The following is a 27,475-nucleotide window of genomic DNA, read 5'->3' on the forward strand; positions in this document are numbered from 1 at the left end:
TTCTAATTAGATTCTCCATGTCCCTTAACTTTTTTTTCTATTTTTGGTATCTATATCTCTGTACTGCACTTAGATCATGCCCTCAGACCTATTTTCTAGCTAGAGGTTTTTTTTTTTTTTTAAGATTTTATTTATTTGAGAGACAGAGAGAGAGCACAAGAAGGGTGAGGGGCAGAGGGAGAAGCCGACTCCCCAGAGTGGGGAAATGCATGTGGGGCTCAATCCTGCGACTCCAGGATCATGACCTGGGCGGAAGGTGGACACTTAACTGACTGAGCCACCCAGGCATCCCTCTAGCTAGAGTTTTTACATCCCATTTATGATGCTGATCATCTTATCTTTTCAGAGGTGATTCCTGCCCCCCCCACCCCAGATAAATGCCTAGTTTCCTTGCCAGTTCCTTGGGCTGGTAAGAGGAATTCTAGTCATTTCAGTGGAGTACCTGATACTTCCAACCCCAGATCCAAACTCTGGACTCACCTTTTGGGGGTAGAGATTAAACTCCCAGCTCACAGCTGTTAAAACCAATATTTTCCCCTAATGCCCCCTGCCTGAAACCATTCCTTCCCAACCTGGCCTCAGTCCTTCTTATTACCCACCAATTCTTGCCTTTTGAGTTCTTTCCATTTCAGATACCTGAGGATTCCCCTTTCTTGATTTTGAACATAACCATTTGAAAATATTTTTATTTTTTTTAATCCAAAAAATATGTCTTTGTGAGCCAAGAGAGCCAGGGCAGATTTCTGATGTCAGTTGTCCTATTGACTAGAAGTCTCACAACTTACATAATTTTTTTTCTATACCAAAGGATCATTTTTCTTGGGTACCATTTGTGACAGATGTTTTAAGTTACTTTTCTCCTTTTCACAGAGTATCTCCTGTGTATGTCTATCTGAAACACAAATCCTTTCCAGAGAGTCACAACGCTTTGCTTTGTTTTTTGTTTTTTATTTTCTTATTTTTAAGGCTGCAGAACGACATGAATCCTTAACGAGTTGGAACCTGGCAAAGAAAGCTAAGTGGCGTGAAGAAGCTGCATTGGCTGCACAGGCTAAGGCCAAATGAAATTCTAAGTGACACAGTGTTAATCAGAGGATCATTATTATTATCAAAAACAATAAAAGATAGGTAAAATAGAATATTTAACAAAATAATTGCCATGGTTTTATTTGGTAAAGAGAAGCACAGAGTCTTTTTATTTTTACTTTTTAGTAAAATCTTACTGAAGTGGAACTGTATTCAGAAAAGTGCACGGAAGTGTATATAGCTTGATACATATTTACATAGTGAACACACCTGCATAACCACCTCCCAGGTCAAGATGCGGAACACCAGTAACATCTCAGAAATCTTTCTGCCTTCTGTCATTCATTACCCTCCAAGGTAATCATTGCTGTGTTTTGTCACCATAGGTTAGTTTTGCTTGTTTTTGAACTTTATGTAAATAGAATTACACAATATGCACTTGTGAGAATGGATTCTTATACTCAAAATTATGTTGTGAGATCCATCCACAAATTTTGTGTAGCATGAATTTGTTCATTTTTATTTTGTTATAGTATTCCATTGTATGAATATGAGTCAGTTTATCTGGGTATTTGTTCCAGTTTTTGGCCAAGACAGATAATTATAAAATGAGCACTCTGTGTATGTCATTCACTAAGCATTCTTTAAAATCTAAACTAATTTTCAACCAAAGTACCACTATATTTGGGTAGGACTCTTACATTGATTGAGAGGAATGTAAAACTATCAACTTCAGATTTTGTTAAGTTAAATATATTTGTTAAGCTTCCTGGGGTAACAGGAAAATATGAACTCTCAAACAAGTAGAGATTTAAAAAAAAATAGATGACTGACTTTAGTCAAAAGGCAAAAAAGGGGGAAGGGAAAGAAAAAGAGAATAGAAAAAAGAGAAACAGGACAAAATAACATGGTCAAAATGAATCCAGATATACGGGTAGTCAAAATAAAGGGCACTACAAAACAACAGAATACTGTATAGACTGTTAGGAGAGCTAAGATTTATAGAATAAAAAATGGGAATTTTGTCAATGGAGAAATGAAACCAAATGGACACCTAGCTTCAATACATTAACTTTGCTAAAGCTGGTTGATTCATCAATGGAGAATTAAACCAGACTATCAGTCGGGTATTTTATCTCTTAAGACAGAATTGTCTTATGGCCAATTAGTTAGGCTTTAAAAAGATTTGAAGGGAAAATGCTTATGGCAAAGATGTTTACAGAAAAATTACCTATAACAGAGATCGGGAGCAGGACTTCTGTTGTTAGTCCTCTTTTGTTTGAGTCACAGCATTTTATTAACCAATCTGTTCCCTATCACCTATTTTAACAGTAAATCCCTAGACCAAAGGTTTTGTGCTCTTTCATTCTATAAACTGACTGCTTTTTTGGATGATGGCCATTCTCTAGTGCACTGTACAGAAGATTTCACCATGAAAAGTTGTGATTGAACCTTCAATCTTATCACACTTTCATCTTGGCATTATAGGGCTGCTATGTCTTCAGCTCTCAGCAGCAAAATCCATTGTTCCCACCGTAACAACTAAAAAAGAAAACATTTTACCAAAAACTAATGATGTAATATATGGTGATTAACATAACAATAAAAAATTAAAAAAAAAAAGGAAAAAGAAAACATTTTCAGTTAGGTTTCAACTGGTTGTGTTTTATTTAAATTCAGTCATCACATAAGCTGAAAATAAAATTTGTAATAACTATTATTCTGTTTTTTAACGCATAAATATACAAATTCTCACTTGAATTTGAAAAATGTTATACTAATTCTAAATTTGTATGCACAAAGTAACGTAGCATCTAAATACATAAAAAACAGTCAGAACTACAAGGAAAAAATGGACAAGCCCACCATTATTTTGGGAAATTAACACATCTCTCTTAGAAACTGACAAATTCCACTGACTAGTAAATATATAAAAGATGTGAATCAATTAATAATACACATTCTTTTTTAGCATGCATGGAACTTTCACTAAAACAGCACATACTAAACCATAAAGCACATTTCGTCAACTTTTGAACTTCGTGCAGTCATATCACAACTTAGACATTAATAGGATGATGTTTTTATTCACTTATTTATTGTCATAAGGTTTTTAAAGTGTGATTTTCCAAATGACTCATAGGTCAAAGAGTAAATCATAATAGAAATTTAAAAATGCTTAGAACTGAATATTAAGAAAAAGCTATATATCAAAACTTGTGGAATGTACCTGAAGTGGTAATTCAAAGTAAATTGTTAGCCTCAATATGCTTTTCTTAGAAAAGAAAGGTTTATAACAAATGTATTAAACATCCCTAGAAATTCAAAAAAGAAATATAGAACAAATCCAAAGGGAATAAAGGATTGGAAATTACAAAATTAAGAGCAGGAACTAACGAAGTAAATAAAAACATAGAATATAGAGGGTTGATATAACTGAATTTGGCAGAGTCTTCAAGTTAAAGATAAAAAGTATAAAAAGCAGTTTAGAAATGATAAAAGGGATGAAAGCCAAGGTACAACAGAGATTTTAAAAAGAACGTTATGAATTGGTATGCCATCTTCTGCTCTGGCCAAAATGGAGTAATAGGGATAAGATATACTCTCTTGCCTGAAACAACTAAAAATTGGGACAAAAACATGAAACAACAATTTCCAGACATTGGGCATCTAGCAATGAAGGGCACTGATGTGTGAAATAGAGAAAATAAGTTAGTTGGGCCTGGTAATTGCTCCACTTTACTGCCTAAAGAGTTTCAAGACTACATGGCATAGACGGGAAACCTGGGTAGAAACTAGAAGTCTCTCAGAGTTGGGGAAAAGAGTCAGGAGGCCAGGGAAGATAAGACAATTAGATTTCACAGGATAGGGAACCAAAGTGAGAGAGCTGAACAGAGAGCTCTAGAGATCTGCAGCTGAGTGTTGATGACCACAAGTGACCACTACACATGGTCATGTAAAGAACCACGTGAAAGAACAAGGTGAAACAATTTTTGGAGCTCACACATGGCCAAGAATAGTTTGAGTTCCACCAGCCAAATTAGAAACTCTCATGTTTGACAGAGAAGCAGAGTACTTAGAATGGTATTACCTCAGTAGTAAAATAAAGGCTGTTCTGTGCCTGCCTTACAAAGTTTAAAAGCAAAAAAAAAAAAAGTTTAAAAGCAAGACTGTAAAGTATCAAATTGTCTTCAAGTAACTTCATTGTGTCCCATAACAAAGCTTAAGAATAGATGTAGGAAACCCAATATCTAATAGCCAACAAAGTCACATTCACAATGCCTGGTATCCAATAAAAAATTACCAGACATGAAAAGAATATAGCAAAATGGAAAATACAAACCATAATGAAGAAAAAGAATAAAAAGAAACAGACCAGATGATAGAATCAGCAGATAAGGACAACATAACAGCTATAATCATACTTGCTGTGTTCAATAGAGTACAGAAAAGCTTGAGTATAATAAACATGGGAGATATGAAACAGACCCAAGGAGAACTGCTAAAGATGAAATATACAAAGTCTGACATGAAAAATACACTAATAGAATTAAGAATAAATTAGACACAACAGAAGACAAAAGTAGTGAGTTTAAAGACCTAATTACCCCATCCCCCAGCCAGCTCCCCTCCAGCAACCCTCAGTTTGTTTCTTATAGTTAAGAGTCTCTTATGGTTTGCCTCCCTCTCTGTTTTTATTTTTCCTTCCCTTCCTCTATGCTCATGTTTTGTTTCTTAAATTCCATAAATGAGTGAAATAATATGGTATTTGTCTTTCTCTGACTGATTTATTTTGCTTAGCATAATACTCTCTAGTTCTATCCACATTCTTGCAAATGGCAAGATTTCATACTTTTTAATGGCTGAGTAATATTCCATTTGTCTTTATTCTTTCATCTCTCGATGGACATCTGGGCTCTTTTCATACTTTGGCTATTGTGGACATTGCTGCTATAAACATTGGGGTGCATGTGCCCCTTTGAATCACTATTTTTGTATCCTTTGGATAAATACCCAGTAGTGCAATTGCTGGGTGATAGGGTAGTTCTATTTTTAACTTTTTGAGGAAACTCCATACTGTTTTCCAGAATGGCTGTACCAGTTTGCATTTCCACCAACAGTGTGAAAGGGTTCCTCTTTTCCCATATCCTCACCAAAATCTGTTGTTTCCTGAGTTGTTAATTTTAGCCACTCAGAAGGGCACCTGATGTGATGAGCACTGGGTGTTGTTACATGCAACTGATGAATCACTAAATTCTACCCCTGAAACAATACACTATGTTAACTAAATTGAATTTAAATTAAAAAAAAAAAAAGATAAAGCAATGAAAACTACCCAAACGCATAAAGAAAAAGAAATGAAAAAAGCATCAGTAAGCTGTATGACTATTTTGAGAAGCCTAGTATAAGTGAAATTGGAATTGAAAAACTATTTGAAGATGTAATGGTTGAAATGTTTCCAAAATTGATGAAAACTATAAACTTATAGACCCAAGAAGCTCAGCTACCTGCAAGAACAAGAAACATGAGAAAAGGCAAACCAGGATACATCATAACCAAATTGCTTAAAATCAGTGATGAAGAAAAAAATTTAAAAGCAGCCAAAGAAAAAGTTAACATTACTTACAAAGGAAAAAAGATAAGAATGATAGAAAAATTGTTGTCAGAGAAAGGCAGGTCAGAAGACAGTGGAGCAACATCTTAAAAGAACAAAATACATCTAGAATTCTATACCCAATGGAATTGCCTGGGTGACTTAGTTGGTTACACATATCTGACTCTTGATTTCAGCTCAGGTCATGGGCTGTGGAACCTGCTTAAGATTTTCTCTCTTCCGGGGTGCCTGGGTGGCTCAGTCGGTTAAACGTCTGCCTTCAGCTCAGGTCATGATCCCAGGGTCCTGGAATCGAGGCCCACATCAGGCTCCCTGTTCAGTGGAGAGCCTGTTTCTCGCTCTGCCTACTTGTGCTCTCTCTCTGTCAAATAAATAAATAAATAAAATCTTAAAAAAAAAAAAAAGATTTTCTCTCTCCCTCTCCCTCTGCATCCCCCCTCCCTCTCTTAAAAAAAAAAATCTTTCAAAAATGAAGGTGAAGTTAAGACTTACTCAGGCATACAAAGGGTGATGGAATTCACCATCAGCAAACAGAATACAACAATATTAAAAGTCCTTCATATAGAAGGAAAATGATACCAGATGGAAATCTACATCTACACAAAGAATTGAAGAGCACTAGAAATGGTAACTATGGGGGCAAATATAAAAACTTTATAATTTTTAAACCTCTTTTAAAATAATAGACTAAAGTAAAAATTTATGACTAAACCATGAACGTATTATGGGATTTATAACATATAGAGAAGTAAAATGTATGAAAACAATAGGACAGAGGCAGAGAAGGAGAAAATGGAAGTATATTTAAGTTGCTTATACCAGTATTGTCAAATAGAAAAATAATGCCACATATGAAATTTATAATTTTCTAATAGCCATGTTAAAAAGTAAAAAATAATCAGTAAAATTAACTTTAATGGAACTTAATCCAAAATGGCCAAAACAGCATTTTAGCAAATATTCATAATATAAACATTATTAACAACATATTTTGCATTTTTTCCTTTTTAAATTTTTGAGATCCAATGTAGATTTTATATCTCAGTTCAAAGGCTAAATTTTGATCAGAAATACTTGGTCTATATTTAGACTTCATAAAATGTATAGTAAAAAGAAAAAAAAGATTCCCTTACCCAAACTGTTCCAAATATACTTAGGTTTTCTAATAACCAAGTAAAGTTATCAGTTTTTATTTTTAACTTGATTAAAATAATATTAAAAGTTCAATTTCTCAATGGTACTAGCGACATTTCAAGCACTCAAAAGTGCAGTGTGATATGTGATATGCTTCCATATTACTTAAGAGTAGCCAAAATTAAAGATGCCTATTTTATAGCCTAAAGCAACCAAGAGAAAATGAAAAACAAATATAGATTTATAGCTAATAAGTCAAAAAGGAGATGAAATGGAACCCTAAAAAATAATTAATCCAAAACTAGGTAGAAAAAGAAAAAGCAGACCAAAAAAAAAAAGTACAAAAAGCCTGATGATAGATCTAAACTAAATTAAATCAATAATCATGATAATTGTTAATGATTTATAAACACTCCAGTTAAAATGCAGATATTATCAGAATAAAAAAGCAAGACCTCTTTCTTGCCTACAAGAAATCTTTATAAAGGAGGAAATTAATTAAAAGTTTTTACTTTTTAGTTGGAAAAGATATACCATGCAACACAAAAGTAAGTAGGAGTAGCTATAGTAATATCAAAGTAGATTTTAGAACAAAGAATATTATCAAACACAAAGAGGGTTATTTGTTAAAGGGGACAACTCATGATAACCAACATGTGGAAACAACCCAAATGTCCATCAACCAATGAATGGATAAATAAAATGTGTTATATCCATACAATGGAATATTAGTAATAAAAAGGAATGAAATATTGATATATGCTACAACATGGACAAACATTGAAAACATTACACTAAATGAAAGAAGTGAGTCTCAAAATAAGATGTTCTACAATTGATTGTGGTGATAGTTACACATCTGTATGAATATAGAAACCACTGAAACCACTGAATTGTGTAAGTGGATAAATGGTATGGTATGTAAGTAAATATCTCAATTAAAAAAAAATTTTTTTAAGCAGAATGTCCTTGATACCTGAACAGGGAAAATTTAATGTAAAAAGATTAGTAATGAGGGATTGACTACTAGAGGTAAAGAGAAGTCAGGTAAATAACAGAAGCAGTTGTAGGGAACAACATCTATGTCCAAGGAAGGAATGACCTTGGAATAGGGCCCTCTCCTCCAAGGCTAAGATTCAGACCTCGTTGGTATGTAGCATTCCTGGATGGCAGCTAGGTTCTTTGGGTGTCTCAGGCTGAGGCTGGCAAACAGAAAACTGTCCACTGACGTGCCAACAAAACTCACCAGGAAGTTGCTCTCAGGGGTGCTGGAGGAACTCCCTAGAATGTTTGCTTGCAAGGTGCTACTTAATTTCACTGAGGAGTTGCCCACTGGGGTGCCTGCAAGGCTCATTGCAAGTCTGCTGGAGCACCAGTGAAACGAGCTGGGCAACTACCTACTGGGTGCTTGTGCAACTTGCTAGAAAACCAGATGGAGGGGCGGGGCATCTGGGTGGCTCAGATGGTTAAGCATCTGCCTTCAGATCAGGTCATGATCCCTGGGTCCTGGGATCGAGCCCCGCATTGGGCTCCCTGCTTAGTGAGGAGTCTGCTTCTCACTCTCCCTCTACTGTTTCCCCTGCTTATGCTCTCTTACTCTGTCAAATAAATAAATAAAATCTAAAAAAAAAAAAAAGAAAACAAGATGGGTCACTGGGGTGACTCTCCAGTGAGCTGCCCATAAGAGTGCCACTGACCTTGCTGGAAGCTGATTGGAGGTGCCAATGAAACTTACCAGGAAGCTGCCTGCAGAAGTACCACTGCAACCACACTGGAGGTGAACCCCGGAAGACTTCTGCACAGTGGCTGAGCATCACAGGAGCAAAAACTAAGGAAAGCACACTTGGAAGAGGCCAGGACACTTCTTCCTCCTTCAATGTCTCTCCAGTGCCTTCTACTGACAAAGCTTAACATCATGCCACTTGGCAAAGGAGAAATGTTTACAGGGTCCAGTACCAATATCACAAAGTAGGTTGAGGAAGGGTACATTTGGAGCTTAAAAGCAATAAAATGGTAAATGACATACTGGGTATATCTTAAAATAGGTTCAATACTGGAAAGTCTATTTTTCAACATATTAACAATGGAAACCATATGCTTATTCGTGATGCAGAAAAAACACTGGCTGAATTTCAACTCCATTCGAGTTAAAAACAGATCAAAATAAAAACCTTACACTAGGAATAAGAATACTTTTTAAAGCTGATAAAAACTATCTACAAAAAAACCAGTCAATTCTCATTACTCATGGGAGTTATTGTATAAAGTTGCTGCAAACACTGAATTAGCAAGTACTAAATCATTATTACTCCTTAGGGTAATACAGGGTTAGATTCCTGAGAACCTCTGGTAGCATTTTTGTCAACTAAATACCTAATCTGTTCTTTGTGTGTTTCTGCTTAAAGACTATATATATGATTCATTAACACTGAACTCATAGCCTACAGAACTGTAACTCATACCTAAACAAAACCTAGCTAACATAATGTGTTTTTTGTTAAGACGCATCACTGTTTTCTTGTACTTAGGAACACTAGACAGCACTTCAGCATACTTGGAGGCCATTTTAAACAGAAAAAAAAAGGGGGCAGGAAACATGGCACTAACTAAATAGATCAAGAAAGGATAGTTGTTTATAGTATGAAAGCTGAAATAAGAAGCAGAGCATTGTTTTGTTCAACCTCAGCTGGGAACATGTGCCCTGGGTGACTCAATTTTTACACCACTCTACACAATGTCCACAAATAACCTTGAAAATGCCCTGAATATTGATTTTGGGTAGGCAAATTTGATAATAAAGAATCTGCAAAAAGCAAGAGAAACTACACCGACTACATCATATTTTGTGGTGCAACATTAAAGATGTTAAAAAAAATAACAAGTTTAAAATGCCTGCTACTATTACTTCTAATCAATATTGTACTAGAGATCCTACATAAGAAAAAGAAACAAGGATTTGAAATGAATGCCATTATTCAGTTACTATTGTCTACAGACACCCCAAATCATCTATAAATTGGAATTAATTTAGCAAGGTTGTTAGACATGATTAATATATAAAATTCAATTACATTTCTACACCCCAGCAGCAAGTTGGAAAATTTTAGGTAACAAAAGATAATTGTTTTACAACAATGAAAAACATAAAGGTCCTACCTTGTAGTAAACTTTAAAAACGTGAATGATCTTTGTAAAGAAAACTACAAAAAATTTTTTTTGAAATACAGTAAGGAAGCTCTAAGTAAATGGTAAGCTATAACTTGTTCATGAATAGAGTTAGTATCATTAAGATGTTAATTCCTCCAAAATTATCCTCTAGATTTTCATCCAAAAACCCTATGGGGCTCTTAACTGAATTTGAGAAGTTAATTCTTTATGTGAAAATGCAAAGAGCTATGACAATCCTGAAGAAGAACAAAACAGAAGACTTACCTTATCAGATAATCATGATGTAGTCACAAAATGAATACTATACAGCAAAGAAAATGAACCACAGACATATGCATCAATGTGAATGCATCTCAAAAGATGTTAACATTGAGTTAAAAAAATAATGATATGTGTAAAATATCCCATTTTATACATTTCCAAAACAGGGAAGGGAAACTATTTTAGGGATACCTAAACATGAGATAAAACAATGAGGAAAAGCATAGGAATTATTAACATAATCCAGAGTAATGATTACAAAGGACTGATAATTTAAGTTGGGTGGTGAATATGTAAGCGTTCATTTTGTTATTCAAACTATCTTCTTTCACATTATTCTCTTTGTGTATATTTTATAATAAAACAATTTAAAAGATGGAATGATCAGAAAATAGTGTCATGTCAAAACCCTAAATAAAGTGTATTAAATTTTGTCATGCTATTTTAGATTTTAAAAACATGTTAACCATAACTGAAAAAGAACAAGAGAGATCCCTCAAAAGTAGCCTGTAAGTTTAAAGCATTCAATTTTTAAGTAACAGGAACCTTTGGGCATTACACGTTAAATTCCCTCAACTGCCAACTATCTCCAAATTAAAATGGTTATGCATTAACTACTGAGCATTCCAAGCTGTTTATTTCATGGGGTTGCCCCCAATCAACATTTTGGTTCTGGTGGTGATTTACTGCCAGTGCAATTATTTCAAAATTCTATTTCATAACAGAATGGAAAACTAAAATGTTAAAGTGCTATTGATAATGATATGATGTATGTTTCCTAAAACGTAAGCTACTGAAACAAAAATTGTTTGATGTGCTAAAAGGGGGAATCATGTGCTCACTGAATTTAGTCAACTCTTCCATATGAAAGGAAATTAAAGAATTCTTAATCATAGGAAACAAACAGGGTTGCTGGAGGGGAGGGAGTTGGAGGGATGGGGTAACTGGGTGATGGACATTAAGGAGGGCAGTGATGTAATGAGCATTGGGTATTATATATAAGACTGATGAATCATAGGCCTGTACCTCTGAAACCAATAATATATGTTAATTGAATTTAAATAAAAAGTGTTTAAAAGTTAAAAAAAAAGAACATATATAAAATTGAGCAAACACATCATTAAAGGATGTACTTAGGAATTTCTGGAAAGGGAATGCCACTGCATATTTAAGTCTTTTGATTGACCTGTACATTGTATCTTCATACATTTTCAGGAATTCATTTGTCACTAGAATTGCAGACTGCCTTATTGAGAGTAAGGTACCCTAAAAATAACAGATCCAATTACTTTCACTACTGATTAACATAGTTTCAAATACTGAAGGAAAAGCCAGGCAAAGCAAAAAATAAAAGAAACAGAAGAAAACAAAAATATTAGGCTAGGGAGGCTTAGGCTTGGCTATAGTGTGGATCATGTATCCCAGAGTTCATTAATAAGTTAAATCGGACATTCCCTCTGATTTCTATTTATCAGGTTTAAAACTCTACCCCTTAAATAAATGCATTATATTGCATTAAAATAACAGAAAAGGAAAAAATAATCTCAAAACATGTGAATGTCTGCTAACTGCCAAAGCTTGAAATACAAAGACAAATTTGATATATAGCAGAATATATAAGTTCTAAAATAAAAGCGACGTACTGCTTTATCGGATATGCTACAAACAACAATCTCACTGGTTTTAGAAAGTGATGGAATTATAATCAATGAGGGCATCTGTTTTTGTTCCATTAGGAATACACCATCCTGAGAACAAATGAAACAGACACATTTATATAAATGCAATTGTAAAATAGTATTTTATTATTTTTAATATAGTGCTGTAACATTTCATAATATTGCATACTGCTCAAATGTTGGTTTATTTAGTTAGGCAAGACTATCCTTCCCTCATCCCACTCCCCAATCCAGAATTTAAAGATACATCATCCTTGTAGAGCCCTACCATATTGGCTCCTAATGTCACATTTCATAAAACAGTAATGCTATGAACTAAAATGAGTAAAGGTTAACAATTACTTTGATTTCACAGTTTCACAAAGCAGCCAGTAGATTGTTGAATTCAGAACAGCAACAAAAATTCACTAAGACTTTGTATTAGAGTTACCTTTTCCATAATGCTCCTTCTTAAGAAAAAAATATGAGGCAAAGGTAATGCTTCTTTTAGTCCTTTATTCAATAAATCAACCTTTACCTCGCAAATAAGTTTTACAGTTACCAAATGATGTTATTTCTGTGCCAGCAGATTTTTTTATGCGTGTGTGTGGTTTGTTTTTTTTTTTTTTTGCTTTCTTGTTGTGGTGCTACCAGTTAAGTGAACAAAATGACACTAAAAATTAAGTTCTAGCAACACCTTTCCAAAATAAAACTTCTTAAAGAAAACCAGGCTAGTGAGTCAAGTACTTACAAATATAAAACAAGCATAATTGCATAGATTAACTAGTACAAATTCAAATTCAGACAAAATAAAACAATGAATTTAAATAAATGTAAAAGGCTCTTTCAAGTGTTTTCTTTTTTGCATTAATGTTGCATGCGTTTCCCCTTTACAAGATGTTTTAATTTTTTTTTTTTGGCACAGTTTCTCTTGAATTTAAATATATCTTATTAGGAAAGCAAGATTAAAAAAAGAAATTTTTTTCCATAAGGGTAAGTGAAGATTAATGAAAATATATTTTGGAGCATTTTAAATATTTTATTTGAAAAGAGTAGTCATATATAAAAAAAATTTTAGTAACAAAGTATTTGCTAGTCTTGGTTCAATGAAGTCATCATCATCATGTCCATAGCTGGTCCCAACTATTAGACAGAAACTCCCTCTTGCATTCAAATCTAATCAAATTAATTACCCAAATAACAAATCTAAGAAATTAAATATAATTCTAAATTTAGATGCTTAAAATATAGTCATACTCTGTATTTAGAGATATAAGGTTTGTTTTACTGGCAAAATTTAAAAATTATCCCCTCAAAAATCATTTTATATGTGTGTGGGTATATACACACATATATATTATTTTTCCTTCTATAAGAACCATTTTGTTTGAAAGACTTGGCTTAGATATTTATTAATGTGACTACAGGGTCCTCAAAATAAAAGCAGGCACAGCTGGTTAGTTTATGAATTATGCTGCATTATCAAGTTCGATTAGAAAGAGTGGAATACCCTGTCACCTGATACTTAGAACCATCTGTACCACAAAAAAATGTTTATCTCATAAATTCACCATCAATTTGGTAATCTTTGATATAACTACCCTGTTCTTTTGACTATACGTAATGCAAAAGAAAAACTTTTTAGACTAAACTTTATAACTTCCACTACAATAAAATGGGCACAGATACAATCCTCTACTTAACAATATATAAAAGAAGTTTGGCAGATACAGTCACATTATGGACACCATTTAAACCTGTATTTTATAGCTATAGGTTTTAAGTGTCTTGCCAAAAGCATAATTTCATGATACATAATTTACAAAGTGTCATACTATTTAAAAGTACTCCTATATACAATTTCTTCTTGTAACATGCCTCTGATTTCCAGCAGAAACATTATAAATGCTATCATAAATGAAATCTTTCTTTACAGAATAGACTATGAATCATATCAAAAATGCTTTAGTTCCCATCTTAAAACAGTTGTAAATAAGTATTTTAGGTATATAATTGGAAGTGTAAATAGCCTGCATATAACTATAAAGGAAAAGACTGGGTTCAACAGTACCATATCTGCTTAGAAAGCTCTACCAAGTACAGCACTGTGAGAATAACAGACAACATTTACATATGTATCTATAAATAAATATATATATACTTTTTCTATTGAGACTTTTTTTAAAAGCTTCATGGTTTGAAGAGGTTTTTGCTGTTAATACGTAACAGACATACATTATATTGACCAATCTGATACAAATGTAACTTAATACACTGATTTATAAGCAGCAGTATGGCCCTCCAAGTAGTATGAAAAATGAAAAAAAAATTCCTAATATATAGATTTGAACTATATTAAAGAATCCTTAGCAATTTTCATTAGTGTCATCCTTTAGTGTCCAAACATGAAGAGCATTTAATAAAATTTAACACATAACAAGGTGATTTCTTCAGGATAATTTTGTCAAAGTACCTAAATTTATTATTACACAAAAAGTGAAACTTTTCAATTACTGCTCTGAAAAAAATCAGAGAAAGAATTACAGTATTATTTTTGCTATGCAGCACTACTTTAGATTCATGATGGCATCTCTATCATGATGCTTTTTAAAATGAAGAGTGAAAAAATAATAAAACACTATTTCAAAAATGGTAGCATATTTGGTCAAAATACAAAATATACTAATATAATAGCATTTACATGTTAAAAACAAATATTTAAATGTTGTGTAATCATTCTAATGTGTTCAACATGAAGAACAGCTTTTCTCTTCACAATTGCCACATTTTAATTGATTATCAGTACAACACTTACATGTTTTATAAATAAATTTTACAGGTTTTCTGTTGTAATTTTTTTTTTTGCAAAGTATAACCTACAGCACAGTGATTTATAATTTAAGGTAATAGATATTTTCACATTCTAATTTAGCTTTTACACTATTTCATGCTTCTGAAGCTTTTTTGTTTTTGCTTCAAGATAGAGGTAGATTTAGTAGATTGGGCGTGTCAGACTTACTGCCAAAATGCAATTATCAGCTGTACTGCTATTGTGCAGTTTCCAAGATGCCAGAAAAAATTCAGAACCATTATATGTAATACTTTACCTAAAGTTCTCCTTTTCAAGCTTAAGTTACTAAATAATTTCATATGTATTTAATTGCTCAGTTACAAAAAACAGACAAGACAATAAAAACACAAATATAGGTACACCAAAATAACAACAAAACTATAATGAAAGATTGCATCTGAATGGAAACTTTTTTGTTTTGCTTTTTAAAAGTGCATCGACTTTTTCTTTTCTGTTCTAAGTAAAAACACATCAAACATTCCTACTGACATTGTAACAAAGAAGGTATCTCTGAAACTATCCTTTGTAGCCATTAATTTTTCCCCCACCAAGTTAAAGTTGAAACCCTTCCATTGGTGCTTCCTGCTGCTGAAACACGAACTGTTGCTGACTTTCATCCACCTGAGGTACAATGCTGGGGTCATCTTCCTCTACACCAAAGTAATGTTCAATCAGATCAAAAGCCTTTTGATAAATTTCCTGATTTTCATGGCTTTGCAGAAATTCAATTTTATCCAGACCTGTTATATATATATATATATATATGAAGAAAATTGTTACTCAAGTTTCATCAGATATTTGAACCAAAATAATGAATCAATAACATCTGTCAGTTCATCAGCAATGGGGTTGTTATTCTTATCTAATTTTTGCATATACTGATAGCCAACACCACTTATGTCTTAAACTTCAAGAATGACAGCATAAGGCTGTGTGGTATGAGGAAGTAGCACAGGCCTGGGAATAAAAAGATCACAGGGGTGCCTGGGTGGCTCAGTCATTAAACGTCTGCCTTCGGCTCAGGTCATTATCCCAGGGTCCTGGGATCAAACCCCGCATCCGGCTCCCTGCTCGGCGGGAGGCCTGCTTCTCCCTCTCCCTCTCCCACTCCCCCTGCTTGGGTTCCTGCTTTCGCTATCTCTCTCTGTCAAATAAATAAATAAAATCTTTAAAAAAAAAAAAAGATCACAGACTCCACCTTGCTAGCTGTGTCATTTTGCCCAAATAAGTTTGGTTTCTCTATACATTAGTTTCTCAATTTTAAAATGACAGTTTTAGAGTATGTAACTCCAAAGGTCCTTTCTAGAGTAATTATGCTATTTATAAAAAGCACAAAAAGGATAAGCATCAAAATAAACACAAATGAAGAAACTAAAAGGTGAGCAAACTAACACACACACACATTCTCTCAGAGAAAGAGCCAGAGGAGATCAATATGGAATAAGTACTATTTACAAATCCATGTAGCTACTGTATATATACCAAAAGTACAAACTATAAGTGAAACTGAAAAAGCCTATTTTTGCAAAATAAGCAAAATCTAGAGCACTCTATTTTATTGCTTACAGGAAGAAAAATCTACACTAAGTCTGGGTGATGCTGAATATATTTTTCATTTAATTACAGGTAAACCTCTTCAGTTATATCATTGCAGAATAGTACTGGAAGTACCAGCCAGAGCAACTAGGCAATAAAAAGAAGTAAAAGCCATCTAACTCAAAAAGGAAGAAGTAAAACTATCACCATTTGCAGATGACATGGTATTATATATAGAAAATCCTAAAGACTCCACCAAAAAACTTAAAACTAATCAATGAATTCAGTAAAGTAGCAGTATACAAAATCAGTACAAAAATTTACTGCATTTCTAAACAACCATAACAAACTATCAGAAAGAGAAATTAAAAAATAATCCCACTTACAAGTGCATCAAAAAGAATAAAATACCTAGGAATACATTTAACCAAGGAGGTGAAAGACCTGTACATTGAAAACTATAATGAAAGAAACTGAAGATGATACAAATAAATGGAAAGATATTCTGTGCTCATGGATTGGAAGAATTAATATTGTTAAAATGTCCATACTACCCAAAGCAATCTACAGTCTACAGATTCAATATACTCTGTATCAAAATACCAATGGCATTTTTCACAGAAATAGAATAATCCTAAAATTTATGTGAATATATATATATACACATATATATTAAAGATTTTATTTGTTAGAGAGAGAGCACACAGAGGGAGAGTGAGAGGGAGAAGCAGATTCAATAAGCAAAGAGCCCAATGTGGGGCTCGATTCCAGGACCTGGGGATCATGACCCGAGCTGAAGGCACACTTAACTGAACCACTCAGGTGCCCCTATATTGAAGCACAAAGAACCCCAAATAGCTAAAAGCAATCTTAAGAAAAAGAACAAAGCTGGAGGCATCATACTCTGATTTCAAACTATACTATAAAGCTATAATAATCAAAACTTACTGGCATAAAAACAGATCAGTGGAATGGACTAGAGAGCCCAGAAAGAAATCCACATATAAAATCAATTAATTTACTACAAAGGAGCAAAGAATGTAACATGCAATGGGGAAAGGGCAGTCTCTTCAAAAAATGGTGCTGGGAAAACTGGACAGTCACATACAAAAGAGTGAAACTGGGCCCCTAACGTATACTGTACACAAAACAAACTCTGAATACATTATTTGAATGTAAGATCTGAAACCATAAAAGTAGAAGAAAACATTGGTGATAAACATTTGACACTGGTCTTGGCAATATTTTGGATTTGACACCAAAAGCAAAGGCAACAAAAGTCAAAATAAACAAGTGGGGATTACATCAAACTAAAAAGCTTCTGCACAGCAAAGGAACCCATCAACAAAATGAAAAGATAACCTACAGAATAGGAGACAATATTTGCAAGTCATATACCTTAAGGAGTTAATGCCCAAAATATATAAAGAACTCAGCACCAACTCAACACCAAAAACAAGCAATTTGGTTAAAAAATGGGCAGAGGATCTGAACATTTTCCCAAAGAAGACAGATATCCAACAAGTACCTGAAAAGGTGTTCAATGTCAGTAATCATTAGGGAAATTTAAATCAAAACTACAATGAAATAATTACCTCACCATCTGTTAGAATGACTATTATCAAAAAAACTAGAAATAACAAGTGTAGATGTGGAACAAATGGGACCCTGGTGCACTGATAGTAGGAACGTAAATTGGTGCAGCCACTACGGAGGCTCTTCAAAAAATTAAACTACTCCCCAAAAATAGAACTACCACATGATTTAGCAATTCCATTTCTGGGTATTTATCCAAAGAAAATGAAAACGCTAACTAGAAAAGACATCTGTTACCCCCATGATCATTGCAGCACTATTTACAGTGGCCAAGATATATAAGCAATGTAAGTGTTTACTGATGGTGAATGATTTAAAAAAAAAACTGTAGTATATATATGTATATAATAAAATATTATTCAGCCATAAAAGGAATGATATCTTGCCATTTGTGACAACATGGATGGACCTTGAGGGCATTATGCTAAATAAAATAAGCCACACAGAGAAAGACAAATACCATATAATCTCACATGTATGTAAAATCCAAAAACAAAAAACAAAACAAAACAGAATACCAAGCTCATAGATACAGAGAACAGACTGGTGGTTGCAGTGGGGGAAGTTGGCAAAATGCGTGAAGGAAGTCAAAAAGTACAAACTTCTAGTTATAAAGTCATGGGATATAATGTACGGCATGAGGACTATAGTTAATATTGTATTTTATGTATGTTTAAGTTGCTAAGAGAGTAAATCTTAAAAGTTCTCATCGTAAGAAAAACATTTTGGAACTATGTATGGTAATGGTTGTTAACTAGACTTATTATGGTGATCATGATAGTTTTACAGTATATACACTGAATCATTATGCTGTACACCTGAGACCAACTTGTAATGTTATATATCAATTAAAAACAAAAAGACTTGACTATAATGATACATTTTGAACAGACTGCTTACCATATGCTTCTTCAATGAGAGCACAGTATGGATTAATGCCTATTCCATTCTGCTTAGATTCTTGTTCTCCAAGACGTAAAATATTTTCAAGTCCATTTAAAGCCACTTGGACTATTTTAGAGTCCATAACAGTCAATAGGTCACAAAGTGGTTTAATGCAACCTAAGGCTACCAAATACCTTCAGAGTGATTTTAAAAAAAAGTAGAGAAAAAAAACATTTAAAAAGACTTAAGTATTATTTATAGCAAATATTCTTCAGTGAAATGTTCTACAAACAATTAAGAAAAGTATTTTTATACAAACTCAAACATTAAAACATTTAAATTTTCACTTACATAGGAACCTGAAAACCTCTTTCTACTCTATTTTCATTTAACATAATTAGCAATAAATGAGATAACAAATATTACAAAAATATACATACAAGCAAATAGGTACCTGGGCTGTTTCTGCATGGCATATGAGTAGTACTAAGAATAATAGTGGCTTCAAGGTGCTACTATTTAAAGGTGAGCTTATGTACACACACTGGGGTCATATGGGAGTAGGTAGAAATGAAGAGGGAGAAGGGATATTCAAATCATATTTCCCATAAAAACAATCACAGCTGATGCTCTAAAATACCACCTGTGCTTCAGAAGCATATAGAAGGTTTCTAGGACTATCATAACACAATTAAAAAAAAAAAAAAGAAGAAGGCTTCTAGGAGCAAAACATGCTATGTTGCAAATAATTTTAATAAACAATGTTCACAAAAGTTATTCCACTCATTTTTTAATACTTTGTCCTTTTCTAGTTTTTATTAGCTCTTTTCCATTCTCTATAATATAAAGTAACTGATTTATTTACTTGGAAAAAAGTCCATTAAGGCTAAAGGAAAAAAAGATATACTGAAGCCAGACTGCATGGCTTCAAGTCCCAATTCCACTCCTTATTAGCTGTGTGACCTTGAGTGACTGCTTAGTGCCTCAGTTTCTCCATTTTAAAATGGGGATAATAACAGTACCAAGCTCAGAGAGTTGCTATAAAAACACAGTTAAGCATTCAATAAAAGTTAGTTTCTACTTTCCTTTTAAAAAAAAAAATACATACCTTCACTAGAGCACTCACTTGCCATATACTATACTATAACTAATCAATATATTTGTTGAATGAATATCTCATAGCGGTATGAAGTTAAAGGACATAAAATATATGAAAGTACTGGATACTCTCCTGGCACTCAATAACTAAAATGACTTAACACAGCAACGGGCAATATCAGACATTCAATAAATATTAGTGGTATGCATGCTGAAATCAATCTGAGATTCAAGATCTCCTCCGATATTTGTAGAATTAATGAAATGGTGAAAATGGTTAGAAAAAATAATGATCTCAGTTTGGACACTTGATTCACATCAATAAATTTAAGTAATAATATATGGACTAGACATAATAATGAAAATAATTTGAAAAAAATACAACTATTTGTAGGTGAACAAAGAAACTTTGGTTCCCAAAGCAGATAAAAATTATATTAGTTTATAAAATAATGCAAGCTAGAACGGGGGAAGATCTTGTTTTATTACTCTTTATATTCATAACATAATGAGATGGAAATGTAATGGAAAGAGGTAGAATGGAAAATAAAAAGCAGAAGAGATGTTATCAACATACAGAAATATAAATCTAAAGACACCAAGATAATAGTACAAATGAAGGCAGTAAGACAAAGATCTCACAAGTTATTTCAAAATCCTCAGTGATTTGTAAAATAGTTAGTAGCCTTATTTCCTGTTTTATAAATTAAGACATAAATACTCATTAGAAGATACTTCCTAAACAGTCACTTCAAGAAACCTAAAAAGTCCTGAGTTTCACAGACAAATCCATAGAATAAGAAAATTCTGTAGGAAGTCAAGCTTTTATACAAGTGCGAAGTAGAACCTTGCTATGGGGGAAAAGAGAATAAAAGCACAAGATATTAAGAAATTTAGGAATCAATTCTGATCATAAAAGTTGTGATGATTACAAATAACAATGATAATACCAGCTAATCTTAGTAGAGAATTTAATGTTTAGGCACCATGTTCAGCACTGTAAATGAATCCCATTTAATTATCAAGAGACTACCATAAGGTATTATCTGTTAATCAAATTCATTTAAAAAATGAAGAAACTGTGGATTAATTAGGTAAAATGGTTTTGTCAAGGTCACAAAACCTTTACTGAGGGAACAAGATTTTAAAGCAGCCTGACTTCAAAGCCCATATACCTAGTATTTATGTTGTTAGTAAAAGAAACAAGTAAACAACAAAAGGCCTATCAAAAAAGCTATCATAAAAAAGAAAAAAAGAAAACTAGTATAGAGAAAGAAAAGATACCATCCACAGGTAAGGCTAACAACTGACTAAGAGAACATCACTATACAAACAAATGTCTATTTCAGTATTTAATTTTATTTTTAATAATGATTTTAAATAACTGGATGTTCAAATTCATTACTCATTTCTATATAATAAAGTCACATGCATGTGATTCTAATGGTATAAAAAATATTTAATGTCCATCAGAGTATATTTTGCAAATTAATATAAACTGTTCTTTTTCAGATTTTTAATCTCTGATTTTTCATAAATAGTCTGCCAAGGCAAGTGATGTTAATTATCCTTTACTGAAAAAACAAAACAAAAACTACTATGAATGAATAATACAACTGATGTAACAAATGCTTTCATTTCACATTAAAATGACTTACAAATAACGTTTTGGTTTCATCAACAAATAAAAAGTATGTAGTACTTCATTTTGTCCCATTTACATTTAAAAAAATAAATTAAAAAACTCTATCACACCTTATTTGTTCTGGAGTACCTCCTGATGTTGCATTAGTTATAGCCCAAGCTGCTTCTTTCCTGGTGCGAAACTCTGCTTTCTGAAGAATCTCAATCAAAACAGGAAAAATATTTGCATCTATAACAGCCTGAGGAGGAAAAATGATAAACAGTGCCAATACTGTTTTAAAAATGTTATTAAGTAGAGAAATTGTAAGACCCATTGGCTTTAAAATGTCACGTCACGCTTTTTGGAAATAAAAATCTTTGAAAATCTTTCTAATCTTTGGAAATCTTTCTAATCTTTTTTTTTTTTTAAGATTTTATTTATTTATTTGACAGAGAGAGAGAGACAGGGAAAGAGGGAACAGAAGCAGGGGTAGTGGGAGAGGGAGAAGCAGTCTTCCCGCTGAGCAGGGAGCTTGAAGGGGGGCTCAATCCCAGTTCCCTCGATCATGACCTGAGCTGAAGGCAGAAGCTTAAAGACTGAGCCACCCAAGCGCCCCTCTTTCTAATCTTTCAACAGTACTTTCAAGACTGGAAAATATATTAACAGAATATTAATTTTAAAGATGACAAAGCAGGGGCACCTGGGTGGCTCAGTTGGTTAAGCGTCTGCCTTTGGCTCAGGTCATGATCCCAGAGTCCCGGGACTGAGCTCCAAATAGGGCTCCCCATCTGCTTCTCCCTCTGCCCCTCACCCCGCTCATGTTCTCTCTCACTCTCTCTGTCTCTGTCTCAAATAAATAAAATATTTTAAAAAATAAAATAAAAAAATAAAGATGATAAAGCACAAGGTAGATACTTGATCAAAATGGGCAAGTAATTTTTGACTCAAGAAGCCTGATAAGACCCTAATAAATCATTACTTAAAAGTTTTGAGAGGAAGATTATTACCTAACTTATTTAAAACTAATAAAAATCAGGGCGCCTGGGTGGCTCAGTTGGTTAAGCGACTGCCTTCGGCTCGGGTCATGATCCTGGAGTCCCGGGATCGAGCCCCACGTTGGGCTCCCTGCTCAGCAGGGAGTCTGCTTCTCCCTCTGACCCTCTTCCCTCTCGTGCTCTCTCTCTCTCATTCTCTCTCTCTCAAATAAATAAATAAAATCTTTAAAAAAAACTAATAAAAATTAATCCCTTTTAAGACTAGCCATATGTGTCCAGCACCGTGGGCAATTTTATACACACACCCACACACAATTCCTCCCTAGACCACTATAAATGAATGTTATTATTTTAAAGGAGAAAAGGCCATGTTCTGTAAAATCCTTTTCAAGAATTTAAGTAACTCATTAAAAAAAAAAAGCACTGCTAAAATGCTGACTTTTGTCCAAACTGACTTAAGAGATCTTCCTGTTTTCTTAGATCTGAAAGGCGTTTACCTGAATCTGAGCTCTATTTCCAGCAGTGATGTTAGAAACAGTCCAGCAGGCTTCTTTTCTGATTGATTCCTTTGGGCTACTCAGTAAGTGTAAGAGACATGGTAATGCAGAGCAATTCAAAATTACCTGAAACAAAAACCAGAAATGGAAACAGAAAGTTTTATAGCAAAAAACTACAGAAAGATAGACTGATTTATAAAAATACAAAAATCACTCTTGAAAAACTAAATTAAGAAAAAAGAAATTCCTCTCAAAGTAAAACTTAGGTACTTGCTACCTTCTACTCTTTCCACTTCGCCAAAACTTGGTGCAGTAAAGCGCTCTGTCAAACCACTAAATTGAGAATAAGCAGGACACCAGAGGTGTGTCCTTCATGTTTACGAATATACTCAAGAATTCAACTGGTACGACAATTCAAGAGAGATTTAGTGACTGGTCAGGATCCAAACTCTAGTTTTGCCAAATGAGATGATGAAAAAAAGATGATGAAACAGTTTGAAAGTACCTAATTCCATAACTGGTAAGAAACCTCAATGTATAGAGTAAGTCAATTTTTTTCATTAAAATTTTTTACTGTTCTACTTTTCTTTTGTAAAGAAGTAGGTTCTGCTTTGTCCCTTTACATTCTTCATTCCATGGCATAATTAATTATGTTCCTATTTTCAGAATACCCACAATGATTTACATTAAATTTACTTGGTGAAGAATGTATGAAACAGTGTACCAAAATTCTGTTGAAGAGTATTATGTTTAGAAGGGCATTCTCATTTAAAGAGATATTTTAAATTAGTAACTCAAATTACTAAGGATCAACTATTTAATAACTAATATATCTAAATAGGATTAAATAAGATTAAACCTGAAAGATAATATGTAAATTAGTATAAAGTTTAAGTTATGGTGGCAAGCAAAGGAGAATCTAATGTGCGACAGTTTAAGTTTCTATCTTCAAGAAAGATTGCTCCAGATCTAAAGTCAATCTTGACATCACACCTTTTCTGGTATCTCACCATCCTCCAAAAGACAGAGAGACAGACAGACACACACACACATAGTTACTAACCAGGAAAATGTTTCCTTTCTATCTTTCCTTCCATTCCCATAATCTAGGTCTTCAATCTACTATAAAAGGACCTCCCATTTCCAACCAATCCCATGTTTAAACTATTTATAATTAATCACCCTTTCACTAACAGTTCCTTCTCCGGTCAAGCTTAATGTCTCTTAAATACAACCCACACATGTCTGCCTTTGTACCTATGTTCACATAAATCTCTTCTAGTTTACTAAAGTTCTTCCCCAACTTTAAGATATAGCTTTAATTCCAACTTCTTTATGGAATCTACAAAGATTTCTCAGCATAGTAATCTCTTTTTTAAACTTCTATAGCATTTACTGACTGACCAACTCTCAGCAAACATACACTAACTTGGGTAATTTGCTTTGCTTTAATATATATTTTCTCTTCAATTTTATTATAAATCCCTCAAGAGCCAACCTCCTATCTTGTACTTCTATATATCGATATAGATCTAGGATAGTGCTTTCACATACAGGTATTCAAGGTTGAGCACTTATCATCAAGAATATGCTGTCACATTATAGATGCCTATATAGTTATGGTAATGCTAAAGTCTTGATTAATATGTAACCAAGTATGAAGTATCTAGTATGAAACTAGATAAATTTCTTAAAATCCATTATCTTAACAATTTATCATATTAAAGTCTGAACTCACCTGTGTTTGAATATCATCACCAGTCACAATATTACCAACTGCTCTTAATGCAGGTGATACAACTTTATAATCATTGTGCCTAAAAATAATAAAAATATGAACTTACATACTATGCAAGAGTTAAAATTTACAAAAAATTTGCAAAAATTATACAAAATAGTCCTGTATACTCTTTACCCAGAGATCCCACTCAAGTTTCACTAATTATGCCAGTAATACTTCTGTAATAAAGAATCTAAGACAGGATTATGTATTAGACCCAATTGTCATGTCTCTAGTCTCTTTCAATTCAAAACAGTTCCTATTTTTTCCTTTATTTCCTGACCTTGACATTTATAATGATCATAAACCAATTATTAGGTTTTGTCCAATGTTTCCTCATGATTAAGACACAAATTATATACTTTTAGCTAGGATATCACAAATGCAACCATCTTTTCATTACATAGGATAGCATCTGATACCTGTTTTGTCCACAATAGTAGCACTGAACTCCAGTCACTTAAAATGGTGTGTGTCAGATTTTTCTACTTCAACATTACTGTTTTTCCCCTTATAATTAATATTTTTGAGAGGATATACTTTTAGACTATGTTAAATCCCATTCCTTATCCCACTTTCACCAACCACTACTTTCACCACTTCTTGATGTGTACTGTCTGAATTATTATTAATATTGTTGCCAATGGTAATTTTGTAATATTATCATTATATGCTTTTTCAGTCTATCTATTGATGTACCTACTTATTTTGGTGTGGACTCATGGATTCCTATTTTATTCAATGCTCTAACATATTACTATAATTTATTTTAATGCTCAAATCATCCAAAGTTTGGAAGTTTGAATGGTAGGAGTCCCCTTAAGTGGGTTTCTGTGTCCTTTTGATATTTCTCCATTCTTTGAGCACTTATTACTTTATGGGGTCATTTTATTTTTTCTCAATGCCAGCCCTAGAATCAGCCATTTATCCAAGAATTTTGGTTCCTGTTAATGAAAAGTAGTTTTTAAAAACCAAGATTTGGTGTGTTCAGCTTTTTAGTACAGAAGTGTCAGTACTCACAGGGCCTTTAAGAGCTTACGTGTGTGCGCACACACATATATCTATTTATTTCTACATCTCTTTATGTTTAAAGCCATGAGTTCACATTGATATCTCCAGTTCTCATCTAATACCATAATATTATTCTGGCTTTCCTCCTTTCTGTATCTCCATTCTCTTAGAGTAAGAAACTGGCTTCTGATCCAGCTAGGCTGTTATCCATCATGTGTTGTTCCAGCCTGCTTGCTATTCTGCTCTAGTGCCATCCTCAAGCTTGAGCCCTGATCCCCTCATTGGACCTGCCTGCCTACCCTCCTCAGGTGTTGTCTTTGGACTAGAGCCACGACCCCTTATCAGACCTTTCTTCTTTGTGCCATCTGCTTTGTTTGAGCCTACCTAATGGCTTTTTGACAAAAGGAAGTAGTATAATAAATCTTTTTAAAGAAAAAGATGAAGAAACTATCTTTTTAAAACAAATTCTCTTAGTTTTTAACTTCTTTTATAAAAAAAAAATCTGTTCTTTTTAAAGAAGGTAGCAATAATAGCCTAGCAAGTGAAATACTAAAACAAGTGAAATACTAAATGTTTTCACTTATATGGACTTTTACACAAATTAGTTACTGTAATGAACAACTAACTAGATTACCGGTTCTGTGAGAGCAGGTACCGAGTTCTATATTTCATTAACAATATGTTGTGCAATACTCTAGCAGGTAACAGGCATTCCATATATAACTGTTGAATTAAGTCCCTGACATTCATAAAAAGATTAAAACTAATGAAATACATTCACAAGATTATTAGTTCCAACTAAAGGATGAGATACAAATTTAAAAAGGTCAACTTTTCAGCATTATAGCTATTCTGAAAAGTGGGGTTGATGGCTTTTCAATTCTTCTGAAGATTCTTCTGAATATTCTCAAGATAACTCTTGAGATATTTATAAGGCCATTACTCTACCTGCTAAATTTAATACACAATCATATAATTATTAATCATAAATTGTAGTTACATCAAAAGTTCCACCAATCTTCGACAGACTCCAGAATCAATGACTGCTTGAATTTTATCATTGGGTCCATCAGAAAGATAAGAAAGGGCCCAGCACACATCTGCTAATACATCTGGGTCACTGCTAAACAACAATCGTGACAAGACATTTAAGCAAGGTGAAACCTGGAAGAAAAGAGCCAATATTTAACAATTTTCTCTAAGACTGAGTTTCTTTAGGAAAATACAGAAACCCATTTTAAAACAAAAATTTAATGCTATAAAAATACCGGAGAAATTAAAACATTCTATTGTTTTAAAAAATTATGATCATATATATGAACATATAACCAATTGTTTCCAATTAATCTTTTTTTTGAAGATTTATTTATTTATTTTAGAGACAGAGAGAGAGGGCACAAGCTGGGGGAGGGAAAGAGGGAGAGAGGGAGAGAGAGAGAGAGAGAAAGCAGACTCCCCGCTGAGCAGTGAGCTCAACACAGGGCTCGATCTCAGGACCTGAGATCATGATCTGACCTGAAACTAAGAATCAGACGCTTAACTTACTGAGCCACCCAGGTGCCCCTCCAATTAATCTTACATTAAATAAGATATGTGGTAATTTAAAATTAAGAGTAATGAAATACATATTTGATATCCCCTATGTTTAAATCACACACAGAACACACCCAAAAAAGGCATACCAAAGCTAAGAGAAGTAAAGATGTTTTAGTTAAGTATTTAATATGATCATGAAATATG

General features: G+C 33.3%; 2 protein-coding genes across 3 annotated transcripts in view; one reads left to right on the forward strand and one right to left on the reverse strand.

The window, feature by feature from the left end:
* Positions 1–1,065, forward strand: part of FAM162B (family with sequence similarity 162 member B) — a 7,474-nt gene extending 6,409 nt beyond the window's left edge. The window contains exon 4 of the mRNA XM_028117008.2: positions 967–1,065. Within this exon, the coding sequence (XP_027972809.1) occupies positions 967–1,065 (99 nt within the window). The remainder of the gene's footprint in view (positions 1–966) is intronic.
* An 11,408-nt stretch (positions 1,066–12,473) lies between these two features.
* KPNA5 (karyopherin subunit alpha 5) overlaps positions 12,474–27,475 on the reverse strand; it is a 52,105-nt gene continuing 37,103 nt past the window's right edge. For both annotated transcript variants that reach the window (XM_028117101.2, XM_028117100.2), the window contains 6 exons: positions 26,736–26,899; positions 24,683–24,761; positions 22,945–23,070; positions 21,584–21,711; positions 18,746–18,924; positions 12,474–15,453 (listed from right to left, as the gene is read on the reverse strand). In XM_028117101.2, the coding sequence (XP_027972902.1) occupies positions 15,266–15,453; positions 18,746–18,924; positions 21,584–21,711; positions 22,945–23,070; positions 24,683–24,761; positions 26,736–26,899 (864 nt within the window). In that variant the 3' untranslated portion in view covers positions 12,474–15,265. The remainder of the gene's footprint in view (positions 15,454–18,745; positions 18,925–21,583; positions 21,712–22,944; positions 23,071–24,682; positions 24,762–26,735; positions 26,900–27,475) is intronic.

This window comes from Eumetopias jubatus, unplaced genomic scaffold, assembly GCF_037043125.1.
Source record: "Eumetopias jubatus isolate StellerSeaLion01/CBP00866 unplaced genomic scaffold, mEumJub1_p1.0 scaffold_6, whole genome shotgun sequence".
Taxonomy (NCBI): domain Eukaryota; kingdom Metazoa; phylum Chordata; class Mammalia; order Carnivora; family Otariidae; genus Eumetopias; species Eumetopias jubatus.